The 19,875-nt window shown below is 40.2% G+C and overlaps 1 protein-coding gene across 2 annotated transcripts in view; it reads right to left on the bottom strand.

The window, feature by feature from the left end:
• LOC114659407 (annexin A13-like) overlaps positions 1 to 19,875 on the bottom strand; it is a 57,152-nt gene that overhangs the window by 25,348 nt on the left and 11,929 nt on the right. For both annotated transcript variants that reach the window (XM_028811877.2, XM_051932838.1), the window contains exon 4: positions 18,936 to 19,106. In XM_028811877.2, coding sequence (XP_028667710.1) covers positions 18,936 to 19,106 — 171 coding nt within the window. The remainder of the gene's footprint in view (positions 1 to 18,935; positions 19,107 to 19,875) is intronic.

The raw sequence follows: 19,875 nt of genomic DNA on the forward strand, positions 1-19,875 counted from the left end.
TAACATGACACATTTCAAATGTGTAAGATCCAGTCTAAGGGAAGACAGTGTAAGCACACTTTCTGGTTATTAATCTTCAAAAACTGCAGATACAACAACAAAAAAAAAATTCAAAAGATCCTCCAGCACCCACTCTTACAAATCTAGGCGAACAAAACAATTCTTTGTTATGTGTATCATAATATTCAAACAACAATGAAAGCTTTCACTAAAAAACAGCAAAAGCTTCATAACAATAATATGTACAATAAATAAGTGTTTTTGATTTGGGATTTAACATCTTCTTGATCAAAAATAAGAATAATGATAACTAAATTACAATCTGTTCTTGTTATTATTTTCTATTTGAAAATACTTTAATTGTACCTAATTTTATTCCTATCTTTTAAATCATAACTTTATTATAGGGAAGGTTTAAGCTTCTTTTGCCATGTTGTAAGAAGGGGCAAGGGGTAATCAGACGATTGCAAATGGGAGATCTAAGAAAAAGAGGCAAAGAAAGTTCTCAAATGACAGGGTATGTTTAAGGTGATGTACTTTCAGAAATAACTCCATGTTAAGAGAAAATTTTATTTTTATTTGCACATAAAAGAAAAGTTTGGTGTTTGGGTCGCTGTTGAGTTCATATTCTGATTCTACCATGTTTAGAACATCAAGAAAAGCTGATTTACTTTGGTGTCTGTATGGGTGTGCAAATATGCGTGAGTGAGTGAGTGAGTGAGTATCTGCAAAAAATTTAAGTTGATTCTCACATCATAGAATTGCAATTTTCATTAGAAAATTATGCAATTTTTGTTTTGTTTAGAGCACCTGGATGACAACAGCCTAGCAAACACACAAAAATATTGAACAGTTTCAGAGATATCTGCCATGGTTATCTGTCTATGAACGCTTAGACCCATGTACAATGATGACTGCTGCAGAAATTGCTTAATTTAACCAGTAGTTTTGCAGTCTACTCCATTTAGTGATGGGACCATGGGTATTTATTCTCTATGTTTTTACACAAGTAGTTTTTGTGATCGTTTTTGTGAAGGAGATTGAACACTGCAAAGTGGTGGCAGGGGAAAGTGTAGTTAGGCAGCATAGGACGGTGGTCTGTAGGATGAAGTTGGAGATCAAGAAGAGAAGAAGAGTGAGGGTAGAGCCAAGGATCAAATGGTGAAAGCTGAAAAAGGAAGACTGCAAGGTTGATTTTAGGGAGGAGGTAAGACAGGCACTGGGTGGCAGTGAAGAGTTACCAGACAGCTGGGCAACAACAGCAGAAGTAGTAAGGGTAACAGCAAGAATTGTGCTTGGTGTGACATCTGGAAAGAAGATGGAGGAAAAGGAAACCTGGTGGAGGAATAGGGAAGTACAGGAGAGTATACAAAGGAAGAGGATGGCGAAGAAGAAGTGGGATAGTCAGAGAGATGCAGAAAGTAGACAAGAATACAACGAGATAAGGCGCAAGGTGAAGAGAGAGGTGGTGAAGTCTAAAGAAAAGGCATAAGATGAGTTGTATGAGAGGCTGGACACTAAGGAGGGAGAAGAGGACCTGTACCGATTGGCTAGACAGAGGGACTGAGCTGGGAAAGATGTACAGCAGGTTAGGGAGATAAAGAAGAAAGATGGAAACATACTCACAAGAGAGGAGGGTGTGTTGAGCAGATGGAAAGAGTACTTTAGGAGGCTGATGAATGAAGAGAATGAAAGACACAGAAGGTTGGATGATGTCGTGATAGTGAATCAGGAAGTGCAACGGATTAGCAAGGAGGAAGTAAGGACAGCCATGAAGAGGATGAAGAATGGAAAGGCCATTGGTCCAGATGACATATCTGTGGAAGCATGGAGGTGTTTAGGAGAGATGGCACTGGAGTTTTTAACCAGATTGTTCAATGGAATCTTGGAAAATGAGAGGATGCCTGAGGAGTGGAGAAGAAGTGTTACTGGTACCGATTTTTAAGAATAAGGGGCTTGTGCAGAGCTGTAGTAACTACAGGGGGGTAAAACTGATGAACCACAGCATTAAGTTATGGGAAAGAGTAGTGGAAGCTAAGTTAAGAAAGGAGGTGATGACTAGTGAGCAGCAGTATGATTTCATGCCAAGAAAGAGCACCACAGATGCAATATTTGCTCTAAGGGTGTTGATGGAGAAAGTATAGAGAAGGCCAGAAGGAGTTGTATTGCGTCTTTGTGGACCTGGAAAAAGCATATGACTGGGTGCCTCAAGAAGAGTTGTGGCATTGTATTAGGAAGTCGGGAGAGGCAGAGAAGTACGTAAGAATTGTACAGGATAAGCATGAGGGAAGTGTGACAGTAGTGAGGTCTGCAACAGGTGTGACAGATGCATTCAGATACTTGGGATCAACAGTACAGAGTAACGGAGATTGTGGAAGAGAAGTAAAACCGAGAGTGCAGGCAGGGTGGAATGGGTGGAGAAGAGTGTCACAAGTAATTTCTGACAGACAGGTATCAGCAAGAGTGAAAGGGAAGGTCTAAAGGACAGTAGTGAGACCAGCTATGCTATATGGACTGGAGATTGTGGCACTGAAGAGAAAGCAGGAGACAGAGGTGGAAGTGGCAGAGTTAAAGTTGCTAAGATTTGAATTGGGTGTGACAAGGATGGACAGGGTTAGAAATGAGAACATTAGAGGGTTAACTCAGGTTGGATGGTTGGGAGACAAAGTCAGAGAGGCGAGATTGCGTTGGTTTGGACATGTGCAGAGGAGAGATGCTGGGTATATTGGGAGAAGGATGTTAAGGATAGAGTTGCCAGGCAAGAGGAAAAGAGGAAGGCCTAAGAGAAGGTTTATGAGAGGAAATGCAGGTGATGGGTGCAACAGAACAAGATGCAAAGGACAGGAAGATACGGAAAAAGATGATCCACTGTGGCAACCCCTAAGTAGCTGGAGTAGCTGAAGGAAAAATACGTTTTTGTGATACATAATTTACTTAACACTAGAATCCCTGAAGCCACCGAAAAAACTCGTCACCTTAAATTCGCCACCTTAAATTCCTTCGCACCTCTCCGTCAGCGACTTTTGTTTCGCAAATGTGTCAATCAGCACTGGCAACAGGCAGCCTGCTATCACATCCCTCCATCCAACCCCCAAAAATTCTCAGAACTCAGGTCTCTTTATCTGGCAGTGAGGTACCTAGAGTTGTATAGGGTAAATAATATATTGTTATTTGGAATACATACATTTCATGTGTGTTCCATGTCGACAACGATTTGTGTAAGTGTACAATGACAGGAACTGCTGAACACATAGCTAACACAGAAAATTTTTCCATGTTATAATAATGACTAGCAAAATACCCGCGCTTCGCAGCGGAGAAGTAGTGTGTTAAAGAGGTTGTGAAAAAGTAAAGGAAACATTTTAAAAATAACGTAACATGATTGTCAATGTAATTGTGTTGTCATTGTTATAAGTGTTGCTGTCATATATATATACATATACACATACACATATATTATAACACACTACTTCTCCGCTGCGAAGCGCGGGTATTTTGCTATATATATATATATATATATATATATATATATATATATATATATATATATATATTCTCTTCCATTGATATACAGATATATATTATATATATACACACACATATATATATACACATACAGAGATATATATATATATATATATATATATATATATATATGTGTGTGTGTATATATGTATGTATATATATATTATATATATATATATCTGTATGTGTATATATATATATATATATATATATATATATATATATATATATATATATCTGTATGTGTATATATATATATATATATATATGTATATCTGTATGTGTATATATATATATGTATATATCTGTATGTGTATATATTTTGCTAGTATATATATATACTAGCAAAATACCCGCGCTTCGCAGCGGAGAAGTAGTGTGTTAAAGAGGTTATGAAAAAAAAGGAAACATTTTAAAAATAACGTAACATGATTGTCAATGTAATTGTGTTGTCAGTGTTGTAACTGTTGCTGTCTTTTATATATATATATATATATATATATATATATATATATATATATAATATACACACACACATAAACATTTATATACATATACATATACATACATATCTACATATACACATCTACATATACCGGTATATACACACATACATAAACACACACATAAGACTTATTGACTGAAACGGGCTTTCATTGACAATCATGTTACGTTATTTTTAAAATGTTTCCTTTTTTTTTCATAACCTCTTTAACACAGTACTTCTCCGCTGCGAAGCGCGGGTATTTTGCTAGTATATATATATATATATATATATATATATATATATATATATATATATATATACATATACACACATACATGTAGTTTTAATAACACAGAAATCAATATAAACATTAACATCATTATCATATGAGAATATGAAGTAATATATAAGAAGCACATTTCATATAAATATAAATTATTAAACAGTAAAATCTTCTTGTGTAATTTGCTACCGTGGCAATTTGTGTGTCTGTCCAGGATTTTAAATGACCTGTAGCTCGCAAACCGTTTCACCTATACACTTGAAATGTGGTACACATATAGTACGTCACGTCTACTATCCGCTTTATGGGTGATGATCGTTTTACTCTTTTTATCTTTATTTTATTTTATTGTAGAATCAACTCCTATCTGCGCACAGCAGGGCAGCCGTGGGCGGATGCGTATGGTGTATTCACTCCATGTTATCGTGCATTGCGCTGTCAGTGGTATTTTGATAAAAGAATTTGAACAACATATAAGAAGCGTATAAATTATTAAACAGTAAAACATTAACATTTAAGAAGTAAAGTTACATTAAGTACTACTGCAGTGCCTTCGGGTATACCTCATTTTTTGTTTGCCCATTACATGCTTAAATGTATACATTTTTTGGTGCACCTACCCGAGAACACGCGACATATAACCGAGCGTGGGAGAAGCATGGATTTTAAACACGCGTTGAGTTGATCTGCTGGTCTCCCTCGTGGAATAACTGGTAATGTTTGACTAAAATCTACAGCGAGTAAAACGACATTACCTCCTATTTTTTTTTTTACGATCTCTGAGATCTTGCTTTTTTCGGTTCAAGGCTTCATAAGCTCTTTTATGTTGTATGGTGTACTTATCCCAAACCATCATCTTTGAATGTTGCAAGACTTTCGCCTTGTATGTAGATCGGGGTAATTACATTCATTGCATTCCTAGTCTGAATCACAATGTGATTGTATGGGTGGTTACCTGGCACTGTACGGTTGCCACCCGTCCTTTAAAATACGGAATCGTGCCGCGTTTGAGAATGAAATTGCGCGTCCCGTTTTCAATCAATACTGGACGGGATTTATCCCGTATTTTTTTTATCATTTTTTTTTTAAAGCAGCGTCTCATGCAAATCATCCCACACGCATTTTATGAAGATGCCTCCTTTCCTACTTTTGATTGGGTAATACTTGATGTCATCGTTAGTTTGATTGGTGTTTTTAACTGTCCAGTGAGGAGGGCGTGTCTTTTAAGTACAGTCTGCAAAGTGTTGGCACTGAGATGTGGCGTCAGCGCCATTGTTGAAGCCCCTAACGTTGCGGTCAGCAAGTCGGCTAACATCCGCCATGTGCCGTCTTTCAGTTGCGAGAAGCAGATCATAGAATGGTTGAAAGTGTTGCCCCTAACGTTGCGCCACGGCGTGTGGTTCGTTTATACCTCGTGTCTTCTCATTAAACTTTTATCTCGCGAATATGTTATTGCAATCCGCAGCGGGAGCGTTTCTATAAACTTAATTTAAACTTACGTTTTACACCGTGCTTTGTTTCCCTTATGAACATGCTTGTATGCTTAACTCGCTCCGTTCTCAATTGTTTAATTAATTTTTTGCTCTTCGCTGTTTGCGGCTGTTCCTCCATTTCCCCCTACTTCGTTCTTTTATCTCGCGAATATGTTATTGCAATCCTTAACGGGAGCGTTTCAATAAACTGATTGAAAATAGTTTTGCATTTACCTTTTTAGTAAAAGGCGAGCTTTTAAGCCTGAGAAATCACCCCATAAATGCAGACGTTTAATTGCACGTGTGTTAATATGTATGGTTACACAGTATTAAAAGACAGTGAACAACGTCAGTTACCTTTGTTCCCGCGTTTGATAAAAGGTGAGCTTTTAAGCCTGAGAAATCACCCCGTAAATGCACACGTTTAATTGCACATGTGTTAATATGTATGCTTACACAGTATTAAAAGACAGTGAAAAATTAACGTCATTTACCTTCGTTCCCGCGTGTGACTCGTGCTGTAAATCTCTTCCTTGTTTTTAGTTCACGTGATTACGTAGGAGGCGTGATGACGCAATACGTGACTCCGCCTCCTCCATTACAGTGTATGGACAAAAAATATGTTCCAGTTATGACCATCACGCTTTGAATTTCGAAATGAAACCTGCCTAACTTTTGTAAGTAAGCTGTAAGGAATGAGCCTGCCAAATTTCAGCCTTCCACCTACACGGGAAGTTGGAGAATTAGTGATGAGTCAGTCAGTCAGTCAGTGAGTGAGTGAGTCAGTCAGTGAGGGCTTTGCCTTTTATTATTATAGATATATATATATATATAATATATACATACATATACACACATACATGCAGTTTCAATAACATAGAAATCAATATAAACAACATTAACATCATTATCATATGAGAATATGAATTAATATACAAGAAGCACATTTCATATAAATATAAATTATTAAACAGTAAAATCTTCTTCTGTAATGTGCTACCGTGGCTATTCGTTTGTCTGTCCAGGATTTTAAATCACCTGTAGCTCGCAAACCGTTTCACCTACTGACTTGAAATCTGGTACACATATAGAACGTCACGTCTACTATCCGCTTTATGGGTGATGATTGTATTACTCTTTTTATCCATCCATCCATTTTCCAACCTGCTGAATCCGAACACAGGGTCACGGGGGTCTGCTGGTGCCAATCCTAGCCAACACAGGGCACAAGGCAGGAAACAATCTTGGATTTTTATCTTTATTTTATTTTATTGTAGAATCAACTCCTATCTGCGCACACCAGGGCGGCCGTGGGCGGATGCGTATGGTGTATTCACTCCACGTTATCGTGCATTGCGCTGTCACTGGTATTTTGATAAAAGAATTTGAACAACATATAAGAAGCGTATAAATTATTAAACAGTAAAACATTAACATTTAAGAAGTAAAGTTACATTAAGTACTACTGCAGTGCCTTCGGGTATACCTCATTTTTTGTTTGCTCATTACATGCTTAAATGTATACATTTTTTGGTGCACCTACCCGAGAACACGCGACATATAACCGAGCGTGGGAGAAGCATGGATTTTAAACACGCGTTGAGTTCATCTGCTGGTCTCCCTCGTGAAATAACTGGTAATGTTTGACTAAAATCTACAGCGAGTAAAACGACATTACCTTCTTTTTTTTTTTTTTACGATCTCTGAGATCTTGCTTTTTTCGGTTCAAGGCTTCATAAGCTCTTTTATGTTCTATGGTGTACTTATCCCAAGCCATCATCTTTGAATGTTGCAAGACTTTTGCCTTGTATGTAGATCGGGGTAATTACATTCATTGCATTCCTAGTCTGAATCACAATCTGATTGTATGGGTGGTTACCTGGCACTGTAGGGTTGCTACCCGTCCTTTAAAATACGGAATCGTCCCGTATTTGAGAATGAAATTGCGCGTCCCGTTTTGAATCAATACGGGACGGAATTTGTCCCGTATTTTTTTTATCATTTTTTTTAAAGCAGCGTCTCATGCAAATCATCCCACACGCATTTTATGAAGATGCCTCCTTTCCTACTTTTGATTGGGTAATACTTGATGCCATCGTTAGTTTGATTGGTCTTTTTAACTGTCCAGTGAGGAGGGCGGGTCTTTTAAGTAGAGTCTGCAAACTGTTGGCACTGGGATGTGGCACCCGCTGCAGTATGCGTCCCTTATTTTTTTGTATTAAAAGTGGTAACCCTACCTGGCAGGTAACACTTATGTTTGGTCATGAAGTCGTCTAAAATCAGCCACGTGCCCTCTTTTAATTGTGAGAACCAGATATATATAGCCAAATTCTCACGCTTCGTTGCAGCGAAGTACTGCTTTTAATTTTTTAAGAAGAAAGTAAAACCTTTTTAAATGGATCGAAAATATACCAATAACAATTTGTTAAGGATCTGTTTTTTTGTGAACCTCGCTTTTCACAGCTGTCCCGCTACGGCGTGTGTTTCGTTTATTTGACAGTATGTAGATCGTGGTAATTAAATTCATGGCATTCGTTTTCTGAATCACAATCTGACTGTATGGATGGTTACCTGCCAGGTTACGCTTGTGGTTGGTCAGGAAGTCGCCTTACATCCGCCACGTGCCCTCTTTCTGTTCCCAGAAGCTGATCATGGAATGGTTTTAATAGTTTACTTTCAAATAATGCAAAGAGTATGCAACACGTGTTTCTCCTTAATTCTGGGCTCATCAGGCATACACACTCACTTCATCCCCTCTCGAGAATCGAATATCGTCAGCGCCAGAGTTGAAGCCCCTAACGTTGCGGTCAGCAAGTGGGCTAACATCCGCCATGTGCCGTCTTTCAGTTGCGAGAAGCAGATCATAGAATGTATTTTTGAATGGTGTAGCGGTAAGAACTGCAGCCTTATATACCAAAGGTTCCGGATTCGAGGCAAGGCTTTCCATGTTTTGAGTAGTTATTATTACTATAATATAATAAAAACACATTTGATTTGAGTCTGTAACACCTGGTGTAAATTTGGCTACTTGTAAAAGTTAGCATTGTTTTTTTATTATTCAGTTTTATTCTGTCAGTGACGTTTCATGTGGTACAACAAACTTGCCCCTCTCCCTCTCTGAGTTGATGGAATTTATCTCCATTCTTTTCACAAGAGCAGCGATAAAGCTTATGGAGCCGTTTCTGTACAAAGGCAGAACCGTAACAACAGAAAGCTTCTTCACAGCGATTTCGCTGGCAAATAGACTGCTGCACTGCAACACAACTCTGCTTGGCACCATACGTAAAATGGGACTTCCATTTGCAGCTAAAGTCACTTCAGTACATGAGCAATTCGCCACACTAGTGTTTAGATCTGACAGTGCCATGCTGACAGTGTATTCACCCAAAATGAAGAAAACTTTGATTTCAGTCTGTAGAAACATAAAATGATGTAATTGAACAAAATGTATGTGTGTACAGAAAATAGGACAGAATGATGAAACTTGTTTGTGTTTTGCGTACGTGACAAGAAGCATGTATACTTTCTGGAAGTTTTCTTTTGATGATGTGTGTGACAAGAAAATATACCTTTAGGGTAATGACTTTACAAAATTGGAAAAGTACAATGAGTCAGGACGCTATTTTTTGCTTACGTGGTCAACGATCAGAAGATTAGAAAGGTATAAAAGAACAAGGACATCTGCGCTCGAGGCAGATGAAGCGCGGTGTCCTAGGACTGTGTTTCTGTGACATTTTACCCTAGTCTGGTATGTATCAATAAAAGGTTTTGACTAATTTTAATTTTCTTCTCTGTCTTCAGTCACAAAAAGTGTCCACAGTTTTTGGCGCCTGGACGTGGGGCAAGAGACGGCCGGTCGACTCCTCCAGCGAGATCATTTCAGTGATCCGTCTTACCAGCGGACTGCCGTCAACTTGAGCTCCGGCAGCAGAGCATGCAGCTCCGGCAAAAGTTAGGACTGCCCTGTCCTGAAACAGTTCTTGCGTGAGGAGCCCCTGGTCTCCTCTTTGCTACATCCACGGTGACTGAACGGATTTCCAGACAGAGCTTGCACACTTCCAGACTGGGGTAAGCACCGGGGGATTTCCGAACATTTTTTATTTTCTAAATAACGGGAGGGCGAGTTTCCTGTTGACCGTCTAGTCATACTCATATCTCAACGGGTTGCTTAAGGTGATGGAGACTTGACCCAAGCAGTTTGACGCATACGAAAGGTCTGACGAAAGGATACTGGCCTCACCCATATCCTAGACTCGGCTGGACGTATTGATGTAGTATTCTGCTGAACCGAATCGGACACGAAGTCACCTGAGCTGGAATCCGGGGATGTGAGCGGACAGGCTAACGGGACGAGTAACGGGGTGGTATGGAAATGTAAACCGAAAAGAGCACAGATTGCAGGATTGCTGTTAGGAAGGAATAAATAAATCTACATACGGAATAAGCAACAATACCGTGTTCTCCTGGGAACTGGAACAGGACCGATAGTTAGGTGTCTCCCCTTGGAACTAAAGAAGGGAACAGTAAGGGAATAGTGAGTGGCACACTTAATACCTCGCTGATTCATAGGACCACAAGGGATTAGGCGAATCAGTATATAGTTGGAAAATTAAATACAGAACCCGGGAGGGCAAGGGAACATAATGGGAACTTATAACAGTAAGCCTGTTAATCGCCGCACAGGGGGATCAAAATCATTAGTGCTGGAAGAATTATTTTCGGAGGATCAACAGACGCCCCGTAAAAATGGGTCTCCTAGAAAATTTATAGAAAAGAAGACAGGTTTGGATTTCAAGAAGGCATGTAAGAAATGGAATAGACAGAGTGGTGGGCGTTGGCCGATAGAGGGGACAGGAGATGTAAGTGAAATACAGGAAACTAGGAAGATCCTGTGTAGGAATAAGCAGGGTTGTTATAATAGTGGACCGTATCGAATGGATATGTTCGATAGATGGGAATTAGTAATAAAAGATAGAAATTTAGAAGCAGTACAGAAACAGAATGAATTGTTGCGGGCAAATGAGGGAAAGGCTAAAAAGGAGAAAGAGGAATTACTAATTACATTACAGAAAGTTCAGATAGGCACTGAACCACAGGCAGATGGGAGGAAAAGGAAGAATAATCCAAATAAAGACCCCCTTTATCCTATTATTTTTTCCCCTCCTCAGTACCAACCTCAGGCACCTCCATTATCCCCTCCTCTATCCCCCATTCCGACTGCCCCCCCTGCACTACAACTAGCAGACCCACCCTGTACTAGACAAACCCCCGTCTCCAAATGCACTCGAAGTCACAAACCAGCTCCAACTTTTTTCTCTTCTGATCCTTCACCTTTACTTACTTGCCCTTTAATAGAAGTTCCCAATCCCCATTATAACCCTGCCCATCCAGCTGGACCCCAAAATCCCACAACAGTTATGATAAATCGGAACTGGGACATCCAAGAATTAAAAGATGTCGTGAATGCACTTCCAGATCCAAAAGAAGTAGGAGGACTAAAATTTGTTGAACAACTTGATCAGTTAGATAGCATGTATAAGCCTAATGCTGCTGAATGGACCCAGGTACTTCGTCGAAAGCTTGGGACCACATGGGCCACTGTTAGCAGGGGTGTCCGCAATGACGTTCCATGGGTATGGAACCCAGCTTTAACTCGAGGACAGGGGATAGGTGGAGAAGGCGAATTTAACCCACAATGGGAGGCGTTGAGACAAAATATTGCAGAAAAATATAAAAAAGGAACGGACTGGTCCCTTATTTCTGCTGCAAAACAAAAGAGAGATGAAACGGTTGATGAATGGGCACATAGGATTCAAGACCTTATGGCTAATCACTCGGGCTTGGGAAATGCTGATGACCGCACCCGAGCTGCAGTTCCACCTTTTGTTTCCGGTTTGCGCCTAGATATACAAAACAAGGTCCGCACTTCCTGTATTGAGTGGGAAAGTGCCACGTTTGATGAAGTCAAACGACATGCTGAACATGCCGAAAAACAAACTAAGCAGAAGGAATCGGACTCTCATGCCAAATTATTGGCAGCACAGATGAACTATTATACCAGGAATGCTCCTGACCAAGGTCGAGGATATGGCTTTAGAGGAAGGGGACGAGGACGAGGAAGAGGACGAGGTGGTTTTAGAGCTCCTCCTGTTGACCACACTAAGAATCCTTTTATTCCCTCTCCCTTAAATTCCAATGCTAATTCCTTCTCTTGCTACGCCTGTGGTGAAACTGGACATTTTTGTCGGGAGTGCCCTTACAGACAGCAACAGCCCCCACCTCCCCTTATTCCACCTGTTTTTTCTGACACCCCTGACCAACAATACTGGCCATAGGAAAACGCTGGGACCTCCAGCCACTCTTTTCAACTACCTTTGCTCACCCATAATTCAGAGACTGATCCTTTATTGACATTGTTCGTTGATGGCACTGAGACTGTTTTCTTAATCGACACTGGTGCCACTCGATCTACCCTCTCGCTGGCAAAGGTCCTTGCCTCAAATGAAACTGTTACTGTGCTTACTGCTTCTGGACAACCTCACCTTCTTCAAGTATCAAAATCTCTTCAAGTCCAGACACGTCCTGGCGGACATACCTTGTTCAACCCCAAAAGTTGTTGTGTCAAATTACCCCTTACCCCAAACCCTCTTTTGCAGCATGAGATATTTCCCCACACACCATTCTCCTCAAGCCCTACACTCTTTTTCCCCTTGTCTTTTTCCCAATTTACAGGCCCCTGACATTTTACACTGTACTGCCCAATACTTCCCTATAGAAGTAGACACCACCTGGCTAGAATCTTTCCTTACTTCTGGTACTTGCCCCGAAACCCTTCACATCTACTGTGTTTTTATTTCATCCACAAAGGCAGCTGCTTCTGTTCATTTTACATGCTTACAGCACATATATTATCTTGGCAGCATAGTGCCTCATATTTCCTTAGCTATTTCACACTGTTAAATGGGGGAAAATAGGACCATGGGTGGAAAAATGCCTTGAAAGAACAGACTCCAGGTATTTTTAATACTCCTGACCATTTAATAACTAAAGTAGTGTTTCAAAGGATAGCCCATTGTGAGCCTCTGGTGATCCACCCGAAATCCTCCTTCCGCCCGCACCGTGCCCAATATCCTTTGTCTCCCGAAGCAGAGGCTGGCATCTCCGCCGTACATCCCGATCTCGTCAAACGCGGTACCGCTGTTAGACATGGACCGTCATGCCTCAGGGATACAGAGAAGCCCTTTGTGTATATGGACAAGCTCTTGCCCAAAATTTAGACGGCGTTTGGCCGGAAAGAGGTAGTAAATTTAGACGGCGTTTGGCCGGAAGGAAGTAGTACATTGATACAGTATGTAGATGGAAAAATTTAGACGGCTTTTGGCCGGAAATAGCGCTATGGAAGAAAATTGTACAATAGATACTCAGAAATTGTCGCTGTTTCTGAGGAAAAATGGCCATAAAGTTTCTAAAGTTAAGCTGCAGCTAATCAAAACAACTGTAAAATATCTAGGTCATGACATTACGTATGGAACAAGAGCTCTCTCTAGCGATCGCATTACAGCCACTACAGACAGTGGGTTCTAAATTTTACTGAAAGAGCACAGCCGTTGCAACAACTGGCTGAGAAGGCTCTCTGTGACCTCAAAGCTGCTTTTCTATCTGCGCCCGCGCTAGGTTTGCCTGATCATTCTCGTCCATTCACTTTGTTCGTGGACGAAAAGCAGGGATTTATGAATGCAGTACTGACGCAACAACATGGAGATAAACAAAGACCGGTGGCTTATTTTTTCTAAAAAACTGGATCCAGTGGCCGCAGCACTTCCTCCGTGTCTTCGTGCTGTGGCTGCAACAACAGAAGCTGTATTAGCAAGCACGGATGTAGTTCTCATGAGCCCCCTAACAGTTAAAGTGCCTCACGCTGTACATTCTATCCTAGTACAAGCCAAAACTTCACATCTCAACTAGTTACGCAGTGGTCCAAGGGGACCGCCTGCTGGAAGCAAATCGAATTTCATCAAGCTAAGTGCACAAGCAGCTGAACTCGTAGCACTCACTCGAGCATGTCAGCTGTCCGAAGGGAAGATCGTAACAATTTATACAGATTCCAGGTATGCTTTTGGAGTCTGCCATGATCATGGAGCATTATGGAAACTAAGGGGATTTAAGACCAGTACTGGCAAACCCATCCAACATCAGAAATTGATCGAATCCCTTTTAGAAGCTATAACCAAACCATCGAAGCTAGCGATTGTTAAATGATAGCTCACACAGGATCCTGTTAGCAAAGGGAATGAGTTAGCTGACCACTTTGCTAAAGAGGCTGCATATAATAACACACCAATTTCTTTATTCTAACAGAGAAATGACCAGGACCCTGATAATCAAATTATTTCTTTACAGAGTGCAGCCACGGATATCGAAAGGAGAAAATGGTCCAAAGAAGGGTCCCTCTCTGATGGAGTCTGGACTCATAAACACACTAACAAACCTTTTCTCCCAAAAAGCCTCTTTCCCAGGAATGGCAAAAATCGCCCATGGCTCGAGATGTTGAAAAACATTGGGAAGCTGTAGGTTTCTCTACATATGCAGAGCAATTTTGCAGACGCTGTGCAATATGTCAAAAGTTTAATGTGGGAAAAGGTACCCAGGTAAGTCCCGCCGTTACCCCTAATCCAATGGGTCCGTTTGAACACCTCCAAATGGATTTCATTAAACTAACCCCGTCTAAAGGGTACCGATATTGTCTTGTGATTGTCGATGTGTTCTCCCGATGGGTAGAGGCTTTCCCTTCAAAACACAACGATGCCAAAACAGTAGCTAAAGCACTAATTAAAGAGGTTATTCCAAGATGGGGTATCCTTCAAAAGTTACAAACAGATAATGGCACTCATTTTGTGAACTCCATTATAAAAGAATTAACCACCTGGTTATTGTAAATACCATCCCCAAAGCGGAGGCATCGTAGAACGATGCAATGGCACTTTAAAAGCTAAACTCACAAAAAAAAATTTGTGAACAAACTAATTTATCATGGCCGGATGCACTACCCTTAGCTTTAATGGGACTAAGGGGACGGACACACCGACAACTGGGACTATCGCCATTTGAGATTCTGACCGGACGTCCCATGCCCATTGGCATGGTTGTAGGAAATGTGAATTTGCATACTGTGGACAATGATCTTCTCTCTAGTCTTGCAGGTTTGCGAACCTCGTTGAAGGAAATCCACCAGCAGGTTAATCAAGCCTGGAGGACCAGCCCCCTTTCCAAGGATTTACCAATTCCTTTGGGCACCTGGATCCTGGTTCGAGATACTCGGAGGAAACACTGGCATCAGCCTAGGTGGAGAGGACCATTCCAAATTCTTCTATCCACACCACACGCCGTGAAAGTTGAAGGACTGCCTGCCTGGATTCACGCCTCACATTGCAAGAGATGGCACCCTTGATTGCTGTGCTACTATGCTTTTCTTTTCCCTTGTCTACTGCCCTGGTCACCTTGACTTTCCCGTTAGGAATTACCACATCAGTGCAGTTTGATTTCTGCTCTATTATCAACTGTGGGAACCAACAACGTTTCCTTAACTTCACCAAAGACGCTATTGAAGGCATACATGAACAGCTTGATCGTACTTCTCTGATGACTTGGCAAAATCGTCTAGCCTTGGACATGTTACTTGCGGAAAAGGGAGGTGTCTGTGCTATGTTTGGTGATGCTTGTTGTACATATATTCCAAATAATACCGCGCCAGATGGATCAATAACTCGTGCATTGGCAGGCCTCACTGCTCTCTCTAAAGAACTTTCCACTAATTCTGGCATTACAAATCCCTGGGATCAGTGGTTTGCATCCACCTTCGGATCCTGGGGACAATGGATAAGATCTGTTTTCATTTCTTTGGTTGTGGCATTTTGCCTCCTCCTCCTGGTTGGTTGTTGTATTATCCCTTTGTTTCGCTATATAATATCTAAGTACTTTACCGCCTCTATGGAAAGGACATATATGCTACATGAGGAGCGCATGTCTCGTATAGCTTCTTCCATTTTCTCCCCCCCTTCCCCTTCATCAACCATTTCAAGATAGAATTATTTTGCCCACATCATTTTGTTCAAAAAGGGAGGAGTGTAGAAACATAAAATGATGTAATTGAACAAAATGTATGTGTGTACAGAAAATAGGACAGAATGATGAAACTTGTTTGTGTTTTGCGTACGTGACAAGAAGCATGTATACTTTCTGGAAGTTTTCTTTTGATGATGTGTGTGACAAGAAAATATACCTTTAGGGTAATGACTTTACAAAATTGGAAAAGTACAATGAGTCAGGACGCTATTTTTTGCTTACGTGGTCAACGATCAGGAGATTAGAAAGGTATAAAAGAACAAGGACATCTGCGCTCGAGGCAGATGAAGCGCGGTGTCCTAGGACTGTGTTTCTCTGACATTTTACCCTAGTCTGGTATGTATCAATAAAAGGTTTTGACTAATTTTAATTTTCTTCTCTGTCTTCAGTCACAAAAAGTGTCCACAAGTCTAACAGCCGGTGTAAAGTTTTGCTACCTGTAAAAGATATCGCTGATATAAGCAGACACAAAAACGCTGGTGAATCATGTCTCCTTGTATCTTGTTGTCACTTGAATTTTTTGTTATTCAGTTTTATTCTTGAATAAAGCACACTTGGTTTCGTTATACCTTTGCAAAAGTGTTTATTTTATATTCCAGTAACCACTTGAATGAGATTGAATCTGTCTCTGCCTCTCTTGCGTACACACACACACACACATTCATACATGAAAACATCACTATTTGAAAACGCTATACCATTTGAACATTTTTTTTAGATCTTGCCTGTACTGTATGAAGTCTATCTGCATTTTCAGTATCATGCACCACAACGCAGAGTACACCAGTGTTTGTGTGTCTGCTTTTATCCCTTCAGCAATATCTTTTACAGGTAGCAAAACTTTACACTGGCTGTTACAGACTCAAATCAAATGTATGTTTTTTTTTATATTATAGTAATAATAATAATAGCAGCAAAACGAGGAATGCCCAGACTCAAACCCAGAACCTTTGGGTTATAAGGCTGTAGTTCTTACCTCTACACCATTGAAGAATACGTATCAACTTCCTGTCAATTGACATTTGAGCTTGGGTTTTAACTCATTGAGAGTAACATGCAAATCGAATGATTTTTTTTTCTTTGGTTATATTCTTTAATAAAAGTGCACGTGTTTGACATTTGGACTAAAGTCTTCACAAATTACACACTTCACATCATTATTAGTATAACAAGGAAAAAGTTTCTGCTTTAGGTATGTGTTTAGCATTTCTTGACTCTCATTTCATGTCATCCTACACTTACCCAGATCATTGTAGACACGGAACATACATGAAATGTATGGATTCCAAATAACAATATATTATTTACTCTATACAACTCCAGGCACCTCACTGCCAGATAAAGAGACTTGCTCTCTGAGAATTTTGCGAAGACTCAGGTCCGTCAAAGGAGAGGTTGGGATTGCAGGCTGCTTGCACTGATCAACAGATTTGCAAAACAAAAGACGCTGATGGAGAGGTGTGAAGGAACTTATGGTGGCCCAGGACTACAAGTTTTTTCATAGGATTCAGGGATTCTAGTGTTAAATATACAGTACATGTACGCACACATGGAGGCGCACACAAGCATAGGCAAGTGCACATCTGCACACAGGCACATGCATACGAAATACATTTTTTAGTGAAGATAGCTGAGAGATTGTTTGTCCTACCAGAGCACAAAATGAATAATGAAAAGAAAGGATGAACACACACACACCTACATCTAGAGGCATTATAAGGGTCCCCTGTACCAATCTATCTATGCAGCTTGTTCACTTCACTTAACTCCTTGTGTTTCAAATTAAATATTATTTATATTACTCACTTCATTCAATTTCATTTTACTCTATGTTCGTGTACATAATAAACATTATGTACTTTATTTTATATTATTGCATAGTACAATAGTATTGTATTATGAATTCTTCTGTTCAGTGATTTCCTATGGTTTCACTAAAGTGAAATTTACATGCAAGTACTGTAATGTATCATGTCAAGAGGTTTACTTACCTCAGCAGCAACATTTATGTCTCTGGTTACTCTTCCTATGAAGTCAGTGGACAGACTGGGAGAGCATGGGAGTCATGAGGTCACTGGAAAGAGCTGTGTGGCGCTCCCAATATCTATGCAAATGGACAAAGGTCCAACTCTTTACAGTCCTGATGCTTCCTGTCTTGCTATATGGTTATGAAATATGGACGCTTTACATTGACCTGAGAGGAGGACTGGACTCCTTCGGTACTGTGCCTCTTTGGAGAATCCTCGGGTACCGCTGGTTTGACTTTGTGTTGAATGAGCAATTGCTCACAGAGTCCCAAATGAGGCACATTACCTTCATTGTGAGGGAGCGTCAGTTACAGCACTACGGCCATGTGGCATGATTAACAGAGAGTGATCCGGCTCACAGGACCCTCATCGTTGGGGAGTGGCTGGACAGGGCCAAGGATGACGCCCATGTAACACCTGGCTGTGGCAGATAGATGGTCATTTCTGCAGGGTGGGACTGGACCGCATGTCTGCATGGGGGGGTTACCAACCAGGATGCCAAGCTGTTGTGGTGGGTGCAGCAACATGCTGTACCAGTGCATGCTCCCCAACCTGACCTGACCTGACTGTAATGGACCATTCCATAACTATTTTTTAATCTCTTGGAAGGTCTGAGTTATTTAATTAAAATAGTTCATAATTACACTTCATATTAGTACCAACTGTACTTCTCCCTTCTGTCTTTATTGAAATGCAAGGTTCAATGTGCTAAAATGATGTATTAAGTTAATCAAAAATACAAGATTAAGTTTAGGTGAGATGTTGTGTATATATTCCACAGCAGACAACAAATACTGTACAATGCATACAGTACATGACTGGGCACATCAGTAATCAAAAAAGGACAAAAATATAATGGCTGAAGTAATTGTAGTAGACAACCACTGGTTTTAATTAACCACAAAATTAAAATGCAACAGCTTAAAAAGTCTTGATATGATTAATATTTGAATTTAGAAGCCAAACATAAAAGTTTATACCTACAGAATGCAGTAAGTTATTATAAAGATTTGACAAACCTGATTATTTCGGCTACAAAGGATTTCCACAAGGATATCCTCATCTGTTCCTGGTCCCTTCATTGCCTTGCGAAGCTCTTTCGCTGCAAACACTATGGGCGAATCCAGCAGGGATACAATGGCTTTCTCAAAGTTTCCTGAAAGCTCTTTTTTAAGCACTTCAACGATCTCCTGGACAAGAAAATAAATCCACAATAATAATGTGCAGTGCTCTATTTTACCATTTCTTTATATAGTAAATAACTTAGAATAAGAGTCTCAAACTCACTTAATATAATTGCCCAGAGTCTATATATTCAGCACTGACAAGAAAGGAAATTCCTGTGGAAAAGTAACCACATATCCAAAGGGTCCATTTCACATACTACTCACAGACTCAGACTGGATCAGAAGTTGCACCCTGACTCAGTGAACTATGTGGCAGAAGGTGCTACAGTAATCTCCATATTAAGACACAAATGAAAAAAAAAATAATAATGCACAGAGCTAATGTTTATGATATGTTTAATCTACATACAGTATATAACCTTCTAAGATTCACTTAATCCAATTAATGCTTGAAAGAGGTTATAGCCTATATTGGCCGCACTAGGTACAAGTCAGGAAACTATGTTATACTGTACAGGACACCAGCCTACCACAGAGTCCATTCACTCACATGCTCATGTTGAGTTAATTTGGAATTACTAGTTAATCCAATACTTTGTGAAATTTCCTCAAAGACACTAAGGAAATATACAAAATCAATACCAAAAATGAATGTGTGTAGGATTCATACCCAGGCATTAAAATAGAAAATACACATAAAACAGATGCAGTTGCATATCTGTACACCTACAGGATAAATGTTAAAGATGCCCAGTGTTAATCTGGCTGCAGCACTCAAAAATGTGACTGCATAAATTAGCCAGGTGACTACCGTAGATATTCACGTATTAGT

This window comes from Erpetoichthys calabaricus, chromosome 10, assembly GCF_900747795.2.
Source record: "Erpetoichthys calabaricus chromosome 10, fErpCal1.3, whole genome shotgun sequence".
NCBI lineage: Eukaryota > Metazoa > Chordata > Cladistia > Polypteriformes > Polypteridae > Erpetoichthys > Erpetoichthys calabaricus.